The sequence below is a fragment of the Oryzias latipes genome, chromosome 9 (genome assembly GCF_053564925.1).
Source record: "Oryzias latipes strain Hd-rR chromosome 9, Olatipes_Hd-rR_3.1".
NCBI lineage: Eukaryota > Metazoa > Chordata > Actinopteri > Beloniformes > Adrianichthyidae > Oryzias > Oryzias latipes.
Window position 1 is genome coordinate 33,425,942 of NC_136245.1, and position 17,896 is coordinate 33,443,837.

Sequence of the window (17,896 nt, forward strand, 5' to 3'; positions counted from 1 at the left end):
ATGGGCAAACTGTGCGGGGCATGTCGGTAATTTACTACATAAAATGCATGAAAAGACAGAATTGACGTAGAACTGGACCAACAAAACTCTTCAAGTGCTGGAAAGGAGATCTCACCCATTTATGAATAAAAATTCTCATCTAAATGAAACATTAGAAATGTGATTTCAGAGATTTAAAATAAAACAGAATGAAACAGACAGACAAATGTGAAAACTTATAAAGAGATCCCTACATGGATGGTGGATCAGTGGATGAAAGTGATTCTCCAAGATGAGTCTCCTGGCAGAAAGATGATGCTGTTAGCTGCAGGTCCGTTAAAGGATGAATTTCCACAAATTTCCACAGTCATTCAGAAAAATTGAGGCAGCTTGTCGTGGTGAGGACCAGAGAAGCTGATTCATTTCCCTCTTGCTGCTGAGAGATCCAGTTCCTTCTCTTGAATGATGTGAAGGCAGAGAACACGCCCTTTTATTGCGAACACACCAGCATTTTATTCTATAAATCTAAATTACTAAAGGTTACGGACAAAATCCAATAAAATGCAATGCAAATAATTTGTAAAGTGATAGAAAAACAACTTCCACGAAACTGTTTAAGGAAAGAGAATATTTACAAAAAAAGAAAAATGACATCCTTTTGTAAGGACAACACAAAAGATTGTCTGTCTGTGGGGTGAGGTGGTGGAATAACAGAAGAATTTAAAAAAAAAACTGAATAAAATGTTGCACTGTTTACAAATATATGTATATATTTAGGATATGTATAATTAGAAATTTAGAAAATGAGAAGCTTAATGCAACACTGACAATCATGATGTTTTTTGGAAATCCTTGATTCTTTTTTCTTTAACTTTTTTTGTCGTTTTGCAGAATTGTTATGTGTTCAACATGTAAAAATGTATAGTGGGAATTCCTACGAATTTTCTTCTACCCACTCCTTTTTTGATCATGTCATCAATTTGTGTTTATCATATTTACTCTGAAATTAAACCATTTAATTTTATGTTTGACGTGAGGCCAAAACTTTCTGTCCAACCTGATTTATTACAGTGAAAAAAAAAGGCGACCTTGGGAGCATTTCGGGGCAGACAACTCTGGCAGGCTTTCCTTCGGCTACTCCCCTAGGGCGGTTCAGTTAATCAACTCACCTGTGCAGCGTCCTATTTAAGTCCAGGTGTGTAAGCTGTTCATCCTTCTTTACTGAGCCGCTGCGTTTGTCGCCCCACCCTCCTCCCACCTGTGAGCTCCGTTAGGGTAGTTATTACCCAAAAGTTTATGGAAATTTGTCTCATGGAATTGCACGGAGTCTTATGCCACGCTAAAGGAATGTGAAATGCCAACTAGAGTAATGTGAAATGCCAACTAGAGTAATGTGAAATGCCAACTAGAGTAATGTGAAATGCCAACTAGAGTAATGTGAAATGCCAACTAGAGGAATGTGAAATGCCAACTACAGGAATGTGAAATGCCAACTAGAGGAATGTAAAATGCCAACTAGAGGAATGTGAAGTTCAAAGTTAAAGGAATGTAAAAGCAAAACAAAGTATGTGAAAGCAAAAATTAAAGATGTGAAAATAAATATCATTACTACTGCATGAGTTGTGTAGCTGAAATGGAAAAATGCATGAAAATATGCAGCAACTCTACTATTGAATCATTCAATTTTAAATTAAAGAATTTTTTTCCCATTTATTCTTTTATTTAAAGTGTCAAATTATCATTGTGTGTGACAGTTCACACACAAACAAAATCCCATCCGTAAAATTACACCTTATCAATTCAAATATAATTTCTGCACCATGTTATTTAAAAAAAAAAAGTTTATCAATTTTATTTGAGTTTATAAAAATGAAACAGAACTTTTTTTAAGAGAAGGGTTGTAATTTAGATAGTTCGTTTTTATACAAATAATTTTGTTTTTCAAGATTTAAGACAAACTGAATAAAATTACCATTTTAAGTAAATAGGAAATGTATTCATTTTGATCCAATTTATGGTCATACCAGATGATTTTGTTAAGGCCATAGTCATTACATTGATCCATAAAAACACTAATCACACTCATAAAACCGATGAATTGATAGCTAAAAAACACTCTTAATGTTCGATAAATTGCATAAAATGTTTTAATTCTTTAATCATCATTGTCAGGAACCTATGAAATTCCATGTAATTATTTTGCCACCTATTGGTTTAGATGTTTATTAGCTATTTAGGCTATTTATTAGTAAAGTACATGAAATTAATGATGAGACGGAAAACTTTCCAATTTGTATTAGATGTTTTTCTAAGAGAGGAAAGTTTTCCCTTAGATGATGAATTATAGGTTAACAGTTGTTATTTTCTCTACATCTACTATAGAACGCTTCCTTTCCTTCTGAGGGCTCACAGAAGGAGGAATAATTCACTCCACTGCAGCCTCTGGGACATAATGGGGCTGCACAGCAGGTGTCTTATGTTTCCATGCAAACCAGAGCGAGTGCCGTTCAGCCCTTATTTGTTTGTGGTTTCTCATCAGTTCATTTGTTTTTCAAATGAATATCTACAATGAAAAAAAATGAAAAAAATGTCTGAAGTGTTTTGTTATTAGTATGTGACTCTTTGATTTATTGCAGACAACACAGTACATACAGACTTTCCCCACCATTATTGACTCATCTGGACATTTCTGATGGTGTGCACACGCAGTAACTTGCAGTAATGTTAATGTGCAATGCCACACTCTAAGGTCTTAGGTCCTGACAGGTGTAAAAAAAGAAGCCTCCATCAATGTTTTCTGAAATCCAACCTTCTGCAGTTTGACCTGGCTGGTACACCCCCACGTGACCCGCCCCTGACCAAACCGCCACTGATGACAGGTAAACTGTCATTCAAGTCCCACTCCGATCATCTTTTGATCTGTTTTCAAAGTGGTCTTTGAATTATGATCATGCAGTTTTTAGACAAAATCCAAAAAACCTGTAATTTTCTAGGATTTCTGCAGAGCAGCTGCAGTTCATTCGAAATTCAGCTCTGAGATGGGACTGCTGGCGCGGAGTAATTTCTACCCCACTTCCCATTATCCATCTTTTTATGTGCTCTCTCACTGGCCCCTCATATCCCCAATCTAACAATACCAGTGCAACAAAATGGCGAGCAATAGGTTTACCAAACAGGATTCAAATGGGCTCAAATGATGAAAAAATATATGCCTTAAAACTGTTAGAAATTGACGAATAAATAAAGCTGTCTTTTTTTTTAAACATGGACAAATCCCCCCCCCCCCCCCCGCAGGAGTCATGGCTGTTTCAGGAAGCTGCAGATGAAACGTTTCCATGTAAGCTCTCTGTGTTGATGATCACTGTGTCTACATGGTCTACATGACTTCGGTGCTGATGGTGGACTGATGGTCAGGTTCGGGAGGTTCTGACTCATAGCCTTAACTTTTAACATCCTCCTTATGTAACTTTTTGAGGAGCGCGTGGTGGTGGTGGCGCGCCGCGCGCTTTACGTTCCATCGTGACGCCGCGTGCATCTCGGACGCGCCGGTGCTTCTGGAGAAGGAGGATGGAGAAGGACTCGAACCCTAAAGGAGAGGCTGACGCTCCGCGTGCGCCTGCTGTGATGCGACAGGGAGGGAGCCGCTCCCCCTCCGCCTCCGCGCGCCCCCTCTGAGACGCGGGATGCGGTTTTTTGGCGGTCCTGGTTCCGACGCCCGGACCGCCGACATCATCGCCGGAGACGACACTCATCATCAGCGGGCATGGCGGGCACCAAATTTACGCCTTCACCCTCGGAGATCGACCCTGACGTGAAGACCGACGCGCAGAAGCCCCCCGAGCCCACCTGGGTCAGCCCGTCCAATCCGCTCCGGAGCATGGGTTCTCTCGGGAGCGATGCCGGCCAAAGGTATCTGCTGCAGACCCGCAGCGCGCGCACGTGCACTCCGCCTCCAGCTCGTGCAGCATCCTTAAGACAACACAGCGCTGCGTGCGCGTGCTGCTTCTACACTTCCAAACAACGTGGCTCGTAATTGTCCAGACTTGAAATTTACATTTTGCGCGGAGATCTGAGTTTTTGAGCGTTCCTCTGGATTTCATTATTTTAAACATTTAAGTAGCTGATTGGTGCGTTTTGGTGTTTTCTGTCCACACATGGGTTCAGCATCTTGTCCTCTCATCATGCTGGTCGTGGCTGCAGTCTGTGCGGATTACATAAGTCACTGGATGCTGCATTCCTATTATAGTTTTATGAAGCTGTCCTCTTTGGAGCTTCAGTGCATTTTCCAGATTCTGCCAAGGAAGTCATTTTTTCTGAATGGAGAGATTGGGATGAAAATGCAACCTTAAGAGACCAGACTGACATACCTTCACACTTTGATGACCCCTCATAATGCAGGAATATGCCTGACAGTGTTAGTAAACATCTAGAAACCCTATGTGGTTGATGAGGGATCTAGTTTAGCAGCTACGGGGACATATGATCCAGTTTTCTTCTACGAAAGGGAGAAACAAAAACATTTAAAGCTGCTGATCTGCAGCCATTCGGCCGGCGCTCCACTGTGCTGGTTATGTCAGGTGGAGGAAGCTGAAACGGAAGGGTTATGCTGGTATGGCAGCATTTCAGAAACATGCAATGCAATATGTTGGTGCTGCAGTGGGTCCCTAGATTCAGATTTAGCTACTAATTGACAAATTTTACCAAACACTACTGCAGCTTAGTCCTTTTGCTTTTTGTGCTGATGATAATTGAAAATGCCAAAATGCCTGTCCCAGAAACGGAGGCAGTGACTGATCCTGATTTTATTCAAAGATGCATTACTTACAGATGTCTACACTCAGTCCTGATGTGAACTAAACCAATGTGCCTCTGATTTTCCTTTGGGCAACACATTCATTTTTGATGTGGCTGCACAGAAAAGACCTGGACAGGCGGTTTGAGAGGATTTGTAACCTTTGTAGAAAGCAGCTAAATTAGATTTAAGAAAACATCAACATACTTTATTGATCCCTGTGTGCAAAATGGGATTGTTGCAGCAGCTCAATTTAACGGAAAAATCAGTGGGAATAACAAAACGATCTGGAAAAATCCAGACTGATAACATATGTTAATTAAAGCTACAAAAATAATGGCACAAAATGTGCACAATCATTTTAACAACTCTCAGAAAATGGAAACAACATCAATCAGAGCAGATGCAGCGTTAAACAGTCTTGCGGAGTGAGGCAGTCTGTAGCGGTCCTTGTGACAGCGAAGCCTGTTGGAAAAGGTGCTCTGCTGTCCAGTATAGGATGGAGAGGATGATCAGGATTATCCATGTTTGTTCAATGTCCTCCTCTCCAAATGTCCAGTTAGCAGGTAATTACAGAGCCAGCCAAACTGATCAGTTTGTGTAGTCTCTTTGTGTCCCTGCATGCTACGCATACGTGCGTTTACATAGACTTTTTTTGTGTGGACGTGATCATTTAAAGCCGCGGTTCCAAGCCCCGGTGTAAATGTAGCTTTATACAACTAGAAAAGAAACAAAAAAAACAGTTAAAACCTGTTAAAGACGGATTTTGAAGTTTTTTATTTTATTTTGAATGTCGTTTTTTTGAAGCCTTAGTCCGAAATATGGGTAGATAAGAGCTTTTTGCAGGCAAGCAGCGGTCAAACCTGTACGTGAACAAAATATCCAGGTCGTAGACCACTTGGTGAACCTGTAGAGAGAAAATCCTCATGCTCATTTTGCCTGACAGATGGTTGCAAACACATACAACACATCAGAGCAAGTAAAGGGGGGTGAAACGCAGGCGCGTCGTAGCAATTTTTCATGTTTCAACCCCCTCCAATCCTATGGACTACTCAAAGAACCGGTGAGTGCTGTTGGCGTGATAAGTGCGCGTCTCTTGCGTGCAGCCTGACTGTTAGAAATGAGGAAATTAGACAAGTTTGTGTTGACATCTTATGGACATCCTACAGGGGCTTGTGTATCACCTTTACACCCTGTGTGTGCAACATTTGCGCGCGGTCAGTAAGGAGCCAGTGCTCACACCTTACTAACGACTAGAGTGTGGCCTAAGGACGCCATACCACACCATCACCTGTACATCATAAGTGTTGGGTTAAAACAACCTGCAACATCATAACAATTCAAAAAGGAAAAGAAAGACAAACAGACCAAGATACCTTTACGAGGAGAGCAGACAGAGATCTACCCAGTAAACAATCTCTCTCCACTCTGGCGCATATTCTGCTGCACTCCCCTTTTAATAAGTTGTTTTGGGTTTTCCCTAAGCTACACATGCGCTGAGCTTTAAGGCGGGGAAACAGATAAAAACACAGCTGCAGCGCTATCAGTAAACATTAATTGCAACATGTCCATCCTTCCAGTCTTCTCACATCATCTCCGGACCTGCAAAGCCTTTTCTCACGGATAAGCCAACACAGAGCGTCCTTCGATTCATTTTGGACACAGCTAACACAGATTCCTAGGAGCATGCTGAAAAGACGCAAAGATAATCGTTTTCTCCCAAGGGTGTCACCTCCACCTTCCTGTGAAACAGAGTTGGACACAAACACTTCTGCAAACATGATTATATCACCAATATATAGCTAGGTGATGCATAAAATAAGCAAATATGAGACAACTTATATACATTATTCCAACAATAAGTGCGTGGAACTTCCGTGATCCTAACAAAAACGTCTTGATACACTTACCACACGTAGAAACAATGGTACGTTCCACTTTCATGACGCCCCTTTAAAGTTGTCGTACGCTCCCTTGAAGATACAGCTGCTCCTCCACAGACCCAGACAACCCAAAAACCTGCAGCATCTGTACAAGTCAACCCCCCGTAAGGGTGCAAGGGACTGAGGCTTTAGACAGTGGTAAAGTAGACAGTATCAACAAATGGAATTATGACCTTATTTGGATGACAAAATAAAGCAACAACTCTGTGTGCGGACATCAGTATCAGCAAAGAAATCAAAGTTTTAAAAGCATTTTTAAGAATTATGATGACATTGATGCAGTCAGTCAGTGAGATGTAGAGCAGCCGCAGTATCCTTAATAAAAAATTAGATAAAAACATGAGTGAGGAGTTCGTCCTGTGAATGGATGCTGGGCTGCAGGTGACTGATCAACCAGTCAGCTGACAGCCACTGTACTCACCAAAGCTTAACACTGCCTTTGGGTACCACTGAGTGTATGCTAATCTAATACACAAAACCATCAAATGGACTGGGTTATAAAACATAATGTATCCATTGGCCAGTTGCCCATGGCAACCAGATATGAACCGACATGGTTTCCGGTGTTGAAATAGGGAGCTTATTTAGGAAATGGATGAATTGCTGGGTGGGTTTGTTTAAACCTTTTAAAAACATTGTGTTTTTTAAGCTAAAAGGACCACTGTTAGACAGGATGCTGAGAGCTTTCAAAACTGTGAAATGTGACCAGCGTGGGATTTGTGTCAAGCTTGCAAGAGAACACGAGGAAGCAGAGTGAGTACAATCAGTGTACCGTCTGCAGAATGCAGCGATTTTATTTGTTAGAGAATCCAGGAATCCCCTGGCTGTTTGTGTGTGGAGTTTCATCTGGACAGCATCAACATGTAAACGCGGGACGCTCTTTATGACTTCTTCAATAAAAAATATTGGCTTTTGTTCAATCTATAAAGACATGTTCATATTACAAAAGAAAACAGAGTTAAACTTTCATTAACAGAAGTTTATATGATGTAAAAAAATGATTTATCCCTATTTTAAGATTTAAGATTTGTAAATGTGAACAGATAAACTTCGTTACAGTTTAAAATAGTTTTGCAACTTTCATGCTGCATTAAAACTAACATTTATGTTTCCAGCAAATTTATAAAAAATCCGTTAAATTAACTATTAATTATAAGAAATCATAAAAGATTAAATTTACTACTTTTTACTGATCTACGTCTTGACTGCTCCACCTACAACATCGTCTGTCAGTCTTGCACGTTTCGATGGTAAAATGTTGGTTATTTTAAATTTTTTATGCAACTGCCGTTAATATTGTAAACATTGCCAAGAAAAGGTTAAAACTGTGGCTGTTGAAACTTTGCAACGTGGCATGTTTTTAAAAACTCGTTGCTTTTGATGTTTTTTTAAACTATAATTTTTATTGTTATGCTTGTTTTAACAATTCTAACACTTTTTATTAATTATAAATCCTGGATTTTAATAACTACTTTTTCTTTTAGTAATTTTAAATAAATTTGTTTTAATTTATTGATTCTAACTATTAAATTATGTACTTTTTATCCGTTAGTTTCAAATTATTTAGCTGTTTTTTTAACTGAACGATGCCCTGTTTATTAGTTGCTATTAAATTTTATTTTTTATTCTTTTAAGGAATGATGCACCAACCCCTAAGATAACTTTTTTTTGTTCAGCTCAGCTCTCACTTATGCTGTTATTATTATTGTTTTATATTTAAAATATTATTGTATTTTATTTATTTTATTTATTTTATTTATTTTATTTATTTTATTTATTTTATTTATTTTATTAATATTTTATAACACTTTTATAATAATTTATATACATACATATTTATTGGTCTTTTAAGTTTGCATTTAGTCAGTTAGCAGATGCTTCTTTTTGTCAAAGCGAGTTTCAAATTCAAGCCAATGTGAACTTTACACCTGCCTTTCCGGCCTGGGATTTGAACCACTGACCAACTGGCTGCCAAACAGCTGATCGACCCTTTTAAACCGCATTTGTGCAACAGCAAATATATACGCTTTTCGAAACCTTTCTTTAAGTATTTTTTTAATAAAAAATAAGTATCTAAGAATGTTAAGAGTAAAGTCCATATGTGCTAAAGATAATGGAGCTGGAGAAAGGCTTTGTTTGCTCTGCCTTTGTGGAAAGCCTGCCCCTTAACAGGCAGATAGCATCTTTATAGTTGTTGATTATGTGCTGTCAGACATTAAAGAGGCAGTAAATCAGACCAGGTGAGATAAAACAGCAGACTGTACCAATTTCTGATTTGTGTTTGTCTAAAATAAATGTTTAAAAAAAAAATAACGTAAAACTATCAATATTAGGATGTTGAGATAAAAATTAAGAGGAAAATATTGTACGATTAGGGCAGGATTTACTATAAAAGAACCTAGAAATAATTAAAAGTTGAAACGTGTTTGAGAAGGATTTTTAGGCCCTTTATCCTCTGGGTTCGGAGAATTCACCCGTTGACCGGTTAAATTTACCCCGCTCATCAAAAATGATGAACAGGAGCACGATTACCCAAATGGATTTTATTTACGTTAGAAACCAAAAAAAAATCTCAAATGAAAGATAGTTTTTTTAAATATTACGTCCATTACTACGGTGGCCCAGAAGGGTCACAACACAACACAATAACTTACTTCACAACACATTAACTCACAACCCATGACAGCTTAACTAAAGATTATTATTTTGATTAAAAACAAAAACAAAACATAAAATCCATATATTATCTGTTAAACCTATAGACGTCTAATAATACTTAAATAGGCATGATGGCACATTTACAAGGATTTTTTTTTTTTTACAAAAAGTGTAATTTTTTTTTGCAGATTTTAAATGTGAGAAATTAATCTGTACATTCAGAATTCTATTATTATTTGAAACACACTTGGAGAGGACTTTTTACCATAAGTGCCAAACGTTTTTGTCACTTGTCAGTTAGTTTGTTTGTTGGTCATTTTTGGTTATTGAGACAAATGTTGAGTCTGTCTGTCGGTTTTCCTCAGGGGCCATCTCAGTAGAAACCCTCTAGACCTTGATGCTGTGTCCACTGGTCTCCTGTAGTTTGCATTGAGTGTTGTATTTGTTGTTTAGTGTGCCGTACGCAGGATTTTACTCACCTGATGTTGGTCGCTGCTACATCTCTGAAGTACCGGTTTGTTTCCCATGAAACTCGGGTGAAGCCGCTTCATCTGAACATGGAAACTTTTGTTTGTATGTCGAGTCAGAACAAGAAGACCTTGGTGGAGAAGTCTTTGTTCAGTGTACTGATACACACCTTTAACCATCCGTGTTACTCTTTTTTATTCCCCCAAAAGGTGATTCAAACCAAAACAAGTGAATGCATGGAAGTGCCTGACCCACCTTGTACCTCCCTTTGTTTTCCGGACCCCCTCCCATCCTAACCTGTACCTATCTGTGTCCATGTGTGCCGCATCCAGGTATCAGGAGGAGTACAGTATGGACTCAACCAATGCCCAGTAAGTCTCTGGCAGCATCATGCTTGCATGGCATGGATTGTGTCTGCTCTGGTAACGGGACTCCACAGAAGCCATGTATGCTGCACGGTTCTCTTTGGGTTCTGCTGACCACATGTACCGGTAGATTATTGACATACATCCTCTCCATCACCTGCAAAGACTCCGAGCTCTAATTATGGCTACCTTTTCACCATAAAAACAGCTGATCTATAAAACATGTTTATTATATGAACACTGGTGGTAAAAAGGTAGTTTCCACGTTTTCAACCTAATTTATTGACTGAATGTGCACGACTTTCATATGTGTCTGATTATGAATAGTGTGAGACCCGAGCCTGAAGAATCCCTCATGAGAAGAGATGTCAGAGCTTAAATTTAGACTTTTTGTTCACAATTTTCTACGTTGGCCTAAAAACATTGAAACTTTGTGTTCAGTGAGTATACCTGCATGCTATCGTCTGTGAAGAACATTTCGATCAGTCTTTCAGCAGGTTTGATCATTTTTGTTGCAGCTTTGAAAAACTGAAAATATGAGGTCATTTTGTTAGAATGCTCTGCGGTGGTGTGTGTTTTAGAAATTAGAGAAACGAATGGCTGAAAAGCTTTTTTCAATGACTTTCATTGTCAGCTTGTGGCTAAAAGGTTGGCTCTGCTCTCTAGAAAAGGCGTTGATGGAGCAAGCTGGGCATAAAACCTCTTTTAGTGCGTCCAGGCCCATCCCTGCATTGGTTAGTCCTAATACATCAAAGACCCCATAGCTCAAAAATGATCGCAAATAATGAAGATTCTACTTGTGTTTGTATGAACTTTAATACATTTTGTGGATTTTTGTTTGGTTTCAAGCTACCGCTAATCTGAAGCAAAAAATTGGATGAAAAAGCTAAATAAGTAGAAATATTTTCTGTGACGGAAGCATTAATTGTACATGAGAACTGGACTGACTGGCCCCTCCCCCCTGGCATTCCAAACAGGAAGTACCCGCTGGCTCCAACAAGTCCCATAGACTTCTATAAAGAAATACTCAGCTGTTAGTCAGTCGTTCTATTGGTCAGAAGAACCGTTCTTGATCTGATACCTTTTTTTAATGATCTCTATATTATACTTTGTTCTGTAGTTCAAGTTATAAACTGACCAATCAATAAAAGTAGCTGTAGACCCCACGTGCATTGTAAAAAACATTTGACAGATTTTGTGCAACTGAATTGACTTCATTTGGTTGGAGCCAGAAGTAAACCATTTTCGGTGGACGATGTCACACTCACTCAGTCCAGTTCTCAGTTACAGTCAGTGGAAAGAAACCAAGAATATGTTTATATTTTCTACTTGTTCCATTTGAAGGATAAAATACAGGACTTTCTGCAAACCAGAGACGTGTTGTTAAAGGTTTTGAATAAGATGGTCATTAAGAAATGCAGTTGACAGAGTGTATAGTTTTGTATCAGAAACCATCAGTGCAGAAAAACTCATCAGTAGAAGCTCCACATTCGACTGTAAAAACATATTAATCTTGTTTAATGTTAACCCTTTACTTGCAATGAGTTTTCTATCAGTACTGGTTTGGGTGCTTTTTAAAATGCTGCTGAAGTTATGATTTAATGCGTTACTGGAACAGCTATGGCTCTAAGGCGCATCTTTCTGTCAAAAAAGTCTATGACACCTTTTCCACTAAAAATAGGCGCTGGTAGCTTCATCCAGTTTTTTTTCTTCCACCTGAACTCAGTAAGCTCTGTTCCTGTCCCTGATATACTGGGCCGATCGGTCAAGCAAAAGCCCGGATTAGACTTTATTAAACTCTTGACACTCTCCTAATATCTTCTCATGATTTAATTAGGTCCTCAAGGTATTTCCATGATCGGTCCTTCTAATTTTAATTCACCTGTTAGTCAACAAAAAACAAAGACCAATTCACTAAAAACGTTTGTCCAAAATCAATCCAATGTGTCTTTGTCCTGACAGAGTGGAAGCATATGGGGTTTTAGTTTAGATTCTTTTTGGATTGGAGAGAACAGGTTACCAAGAAAATGCCTTCCAAGCTTCAAAGCATCAATACTGAATCCCTGCCAAATGTTTTTTGTGCCTACGAGGAAGTAAACACACCATGAGATGCTCTTCAGTGTGTAAAATGATAGTCAGGTTATCCTGGAGGTCAGCTCTTTCTTTGTCATGTGTCGGCAGAGCTGCTGCTGAGGTGGATCCTCTTCAGAAAGTCTTGGAGTTTTATCTTCACCTGTGGAGCCGTTGGAGCTTTGCCGTCATTAACGAGAATATAACGTCAAACGTGATCAGAAAGATGATTGTTTTTCTGTGTCAGTTGTTTATTGCCTGACATAAACAGATTATAAACTGTGGAACTACGATTAGGTGAGTTTTAGGTTTGTTTGTTTTTTCAGATATATCTCCTTATAGCTGCTACTTTATGAAGTTTTTTGTTTTACTTTGTCTTTTCAAAATGGATCAAAGCTAATCAATCTGTGGAACTCTGAACTAGAGGCGCTCGTTTTAACATCAATGAGTAATTTATTGTTAATATTCTAGAAAATATTTTATGTTATTGTTGAAATTAGACATGATAGTCATATAAGGTAGCAAAACATTTTGTGGTTGATATACTTTGCTAAAACTTTATTAATTTAAACTAGATTTTATGTGGTTATAGGATTTCTTATTTCTCCATACTGTGTTTTCTACAGCAGCACAAATGTTTGTCTGTTTTGATATTTTGCTTTTTATTTTTGCTCACTTCTCTATTCTCAAAGGAACATTTTTACCGTCAAGCTTGAAAAGCGTATTGCATTCAGTTAAAAAATTCCAAATAAAGGTGTTTTTTGTGCTTTATCCCCCACTATTTTTTGTTCCATTTTGTTTCTTAAATAAAGTATCTCTCAAACAATTTGGAAGAAAAATGATGGAGAATACTTGTGTCCAAAAACTCTAAAAATATTTATCTCCAAAATAGACTTTTTTCTTCTTCTATAAAATCTGTTTATAAATCTGTCTATAAAACCTAATTAATCTAAACAAAGTGTGAATTAAAATGAGTCAAACCTCTATTTAGATTTAGAAATTCTTGCAAAAATTGACACCTTCTGCACTGTATTCTTTTGGGTTTCGTGTTGAGTTAAACATCGTTTTATATTTAAACTTTTTTAAACTGTCATTAAAAGCTTTTTTAGAGAAAAATTAAGCCAACAGAAAGATTTACAAAACCAGCAGGACTGTCATAAAGTGAGCAGGACTTTAGAATTTCTCTCGGGACCTTAAAAAGTACTAACCGCAGCTATGAATCAAAAACTGTGAAGTGCTGATTCAAAGCTGAGTTTTAATAAATGATCTCATAGTTTCTCATTTTGCATAGTCAGATAGATTATCTAGTGCCTGTGCAGAAATGCTGCATGGGTATTTTCTCTGCAGACCTGTTTTCTTTTTGAGTTGCTTAACTTGCCATGGTTCCATTAAAGTGATTTTTCTCCTTTTCATTACCTGTTTTAAGCTTCTGGTCTACACTTCATCTTTTGCTCACGCTTTTCTTTTGCAAACATGCAGTTTCACTTGAGCTTGAGCCCCATGTGCTCATCGGTATGCCACCTACAGGAACAGAAACTGTGAAAAACAAAGATGCAGTTTTCAGAACAGACGTTTTTAAAGTCTAAGCCTTCATATTAGACACTGTGAAGGGGGCGGCTGGTGAGAAATGTTCTATTTTCAGCTTTTATTTTTCTTTTGTCTGAGAATCAGGTTTGTCAAAAATACAAACCTGCATGAGGACTGTGTTTCTGAGGTGGATGTCAATAAAAACTCAGACTACCGTGTGGTTACGTGTGGTTCCTTAGGGTAAATGTTCTTAATCTGGTCTGCAGGAAAGCAATCAAACTTCATTTCAACGTCTTAAACAAGGGAACACGTTTGATGAGTCGTTGGAAATATCCATCTCTGACACACATCCATGATGCTGGAGGATCACAGTCTCCTTGTGAATGGATGATGATTCTCTCGCTCGATTACAGTTTACAGCTTTGATCTAAATAGATTTTATTTTCTTGAAAGGAACTATGTCTGTTTGTATTTAAAGGAGGATGGTCCCTAAATCCCTAGGAAACAAACTGCAGTTTGCTGATGTTGATTTCCTTCCCCGTTGTTGAAAAAAGCCTGAGAAAATTGGGATGGAGCACTTGCAGCTCGGTTAACTGTCTCAGTGGCAATAAAGTCAAAGGTGGAAGGCAGCGTATGGCTCCTATAGGATGTACCTTTCTTCCAACGGCACTGTGTCGACATATACACTGTGTTCCTCCCTTAAGGCCTGGCTGCTGTAATTGCCCTCTTGCTTCTTCTTCCCCCTCTGTTCCAATACTTGTCTGTTCCAAAGACAGTGTTCTTGTCAGACATGGAAGGCTTTAAGGTTCCCTGCTGTGACCACAAAGCTATCATTACTTTCTCTCTGTGCTCATTAGTGACAACAAGGAGGAACATTATAGTCCAACACTTGTATTTATTTAACCAACCCTAAATCTGTCCTGTTGATTCTCATGTTTTTTGCATTTAAAAGGATGTTCCAATGTTCTGTTAGAGTTCAGTGTAAACCCAAATATTAAGCTCAGTGGATTCTGTGACATCCCTAAATGTTTATGTGCATTAGGTACTATGAGCAAATATTTGACCAGTGAACCTAGAGTGATAGTATTGTTTCAGCTGAGCATTTAGATCCACAAAGCTGAGTTTCTATCGTGTTTTTTTAATGGGAACATGTAAATCAGAACACATGTACTTTTAGCAGAACCTTATGGGAAACGCACATGTCTTCTCTTCAAAGAAACTCCACATTTTCCACAGCGAAATTACAATTAATTCAGTTTTTTTCAAAGGATTAAGGCTGAATACGGAGGCTCACCTGCCGTCTTTTAAAGCTTTTGTTTGTTTGCAGAGAAACATAATCCACTATTCAAACACTAGTTCCTTTTTAACCTGACTACTTTAGCTTTTAAGCTACTTTAACTTCTCTCTTTAATAAACAGCAATATCTTTTCATTGATACAATTTAATTTTTGTAAGGTTTGTTTGAGCTTTTAACCCTTAAAGCAATACAGATTATCCAAGAGACACATTTTGTCTCTGTTTTTTTAGTTTTACAGTCTGTTTCATGGTCTTTAGGTTTCTCTGTTTCAAATGTAATAAACACAAAAATCATTAAATACAATTTTTAAGCAGAAATGTACAGTTTTTTCTAATTTTTAAATGGAATTTCTGGCTTTTGGTAAAAATCAAAAGTAGAATTCAACATAAACAAATTCCTTCAAAGGGTGATAAAGGGAAACGTTCATCTTTTCCTGATTTTCCTTTGTTTTATTCGTGTACTTTAAAACGCAATTGTGTTTTTTGGTGTCATCTGTTTTAGAGCATGTGTCCCTTCTGGATTTTAAAAGCGTTAATCACCCAACTGGTCGTTCTGTGAAATGGAACAAAAAAAACCTGAAAATCAGCCAATTGCAGTTTAAAATTAAAGAATGTGTCCGATCTTTGATGGTTCCTCCCATAATCATTACTCCTGACCACACGTGTTAGCATGGTGAATGTGGATGCATGCTTGCCTGTAATACGTCTGCTCTGACATGTTGTGGCTCCTCCCACAGGGTGCAGGTAGAGTTCTATGTGAATGAAAACACCTTCAAGGAGAGGCTGAAGCTCTTCTTCATCAAAAACCAAAGGTCAAGTAAGTACATGACGCATCTTGTCTTCCCCGAGCAAACCTCAGCAGAGGCACAAAGTGGAGAAACTGTGGTCAGGGATGGTGGGTGTCCAGTTTCTGCATCAAGATTAGCTGCTAATGGGAAGTTGTTGTGGTCCATTTGCTGCAATGAGGTAGCTGTTGGTTTTACGTCAAACTCACACTTATCACACGCGTTTCCTGCTTTTGGGAAATGATAAGAAGAAGACGCCGGTGTCGTTAACAGATCCTCAACTTTGACGTGGCAGCACTGACTTTCCCTCATCCGCCCGGTAGCATCTGAGGCCAAAGCCAGCCGGCTCTAATGAAAATGTCACATCTGGCTCCAGGCTTTGGTCGTTCCATTCGCTGTTTGTTTGTGTAGCTTCCAATGATCTTAACCTTGATGGAGGCTTCATCTAAAGAGGCCACGCCAGTGAAGGTTACATAGCTGCTGAGGTTGATTGGAAAGGTTAGTGACACCCCCGCGGGTTCTACAAATGGTTGTTGCCAAGTTTTCCAGCACATTAGGTTTTACAGGTCAACCTATCTTCCTTTGTATTGTTCAAAGAGAGACGTATAAATCTAATAACATTCGCACGATTCTTAGGTTTCCTGTGTGAAATCATCAGTTCTTCTGGTGTAGACTTTGAGCATGCGCTGCATCTGCCTTCTGTTGTTCTTGAGTTATTCTTGGAGCCTTCAAAAAGCCAGTGGAAGTCCCATGTGACAGAGTTCATGAGCTGTGCAGCTTCATTAGATAATCTTCAGGACTCTGTGCATTTATGCCTTTAAAGAAATGCTGTTCAAGACGTCTTAACTCTTGAAACATTTAAGGTTAGTTTCTCTGAACTGCCAGCAGTAGCCTCAGATTTAACTTTAAGTTCTTTTAGTAAGTTGAAAAATCTGTGATTTAGGGCTGAGCGATTTTATCGATAAATTTGAACGTCCTGTTTAAGACATTGTTCGAAGTAAGGTCAACCGCAGGTAAAAACAGAGGAGCTTATTCCCATAAACAGGAAGTGTTGCTTCAGTTCCAGTTTGGTTTTGTGACTTCAGAATTGGAGCTACAAATCGCACGCTGCAAAATCCGCTCGAAGGCTGTTGGGTTTACGACAAATTTGTTTTAATACCTAAAACTTTCTAGACCCTGTCGAGAAGGAGAAGGGTTTTCTTTACGAGATGCTCACAAAACAGCCACTAGATGGTTTTATAAATATTTTTAGCTCTTTGAGTTTAGGGCCAACTTCCAAATGATATGTTAAAAACTTTAATAAAGTTTTTGTGAAGTGTATTTGGTAAGTATTCTATCATTTGCATATTTTATCACAGAAAGTAAAACTCAATGAAAATTGGAAATCAAATTTGGTGTGAAAATATCTGAGATTTTTTTTTTTTTTTGGGTCATATCACTCAGCCTTACTGTGAATAAAAATAAATCACTGTGTTCGTTTTCTGTCCTTACAGGTTTGAGAATCCGTTTGTTCAATTTTGCTCTGAAGATTCTCACCTGCGCCCTCTACATCCTGAGAGTGAGTCTGGATAACCCCAAGGAGGTCAACAGTAATCCATGGTCAGAGTCACACCTAGAATTTCATCTTATCCTTACTAAATGTTAGGAAGAGGACAGAGGGCAGTTATGTAGAAATGTTTCACTCTTTTCCCTTGAAACTAAATTGATTTGACTTTTTTTTCCTTGAATGAGGCTTTTTGCAAATCCACTTAAATCATGAGCTACAAGTATTTTATTTATTTACTTTTAGATACGATTTAATCTCAGTTAACAGAACATGATATTTATTACGAAGGATTCCTCCGTTTTTTTTCCTTTTATGAAGTTTTAGCTCCTTTTTCCTTTAATTGTAGCTCGGCTGAATTCTCTTGTGTGTCTCTGCAGTGCGATGTGTCGGAACAGCAGTTTCCTCAATGCGACAGATTCACGAGAAATCAACTGGTACGCGTGGACAGAGTTTCACGTTTCTGTCTC

The 17,896-nt window shown here is 38.4% G+C and overlaps 1 protein-coding gene across 14 annotated transcripts in view; it reads left to right on the plus strand.

Moving 5' to 3' along the window:
• kcnt1b (potassium sodium-activated channel subfamily T member 1b) overlaps positions 1-17,896 on the plus strand; it is a 67,667-nt gene that overhangs the window by 21,630 nt on the left and 28,141 nt on the right. For 8 of the 14 annotated variants that reach the window (XM_020705669.3, XM_020705680.3, XM_078953309.1 and 5 more), the window contains exons 4-7: positions 10,173-10,211; positions 15,836-15,915; positions 17,377-17,482; positions 17,807-17,863. In XM_020705669.3, coding sequence (XP_020561328.1) covers positions 10,173-10,211; positions 15,836-15,915; positions 17,377-17,482; positions 17,807-17,863 — 282 coding nt within the window. Of the gene's footprint in view, positions 1-3,347; positions 3,889-10,172; positions 10,212-15,835; positions 15,916-17,376; positions 17,483-17,806; positions 17,864-17,896 lie in introns of those variants that run through there. The other 6 variants (XM_078953310.1, XM_020705682.3, XM_078953314.1 and 3 more) reach the window with 3 other exon arrangements.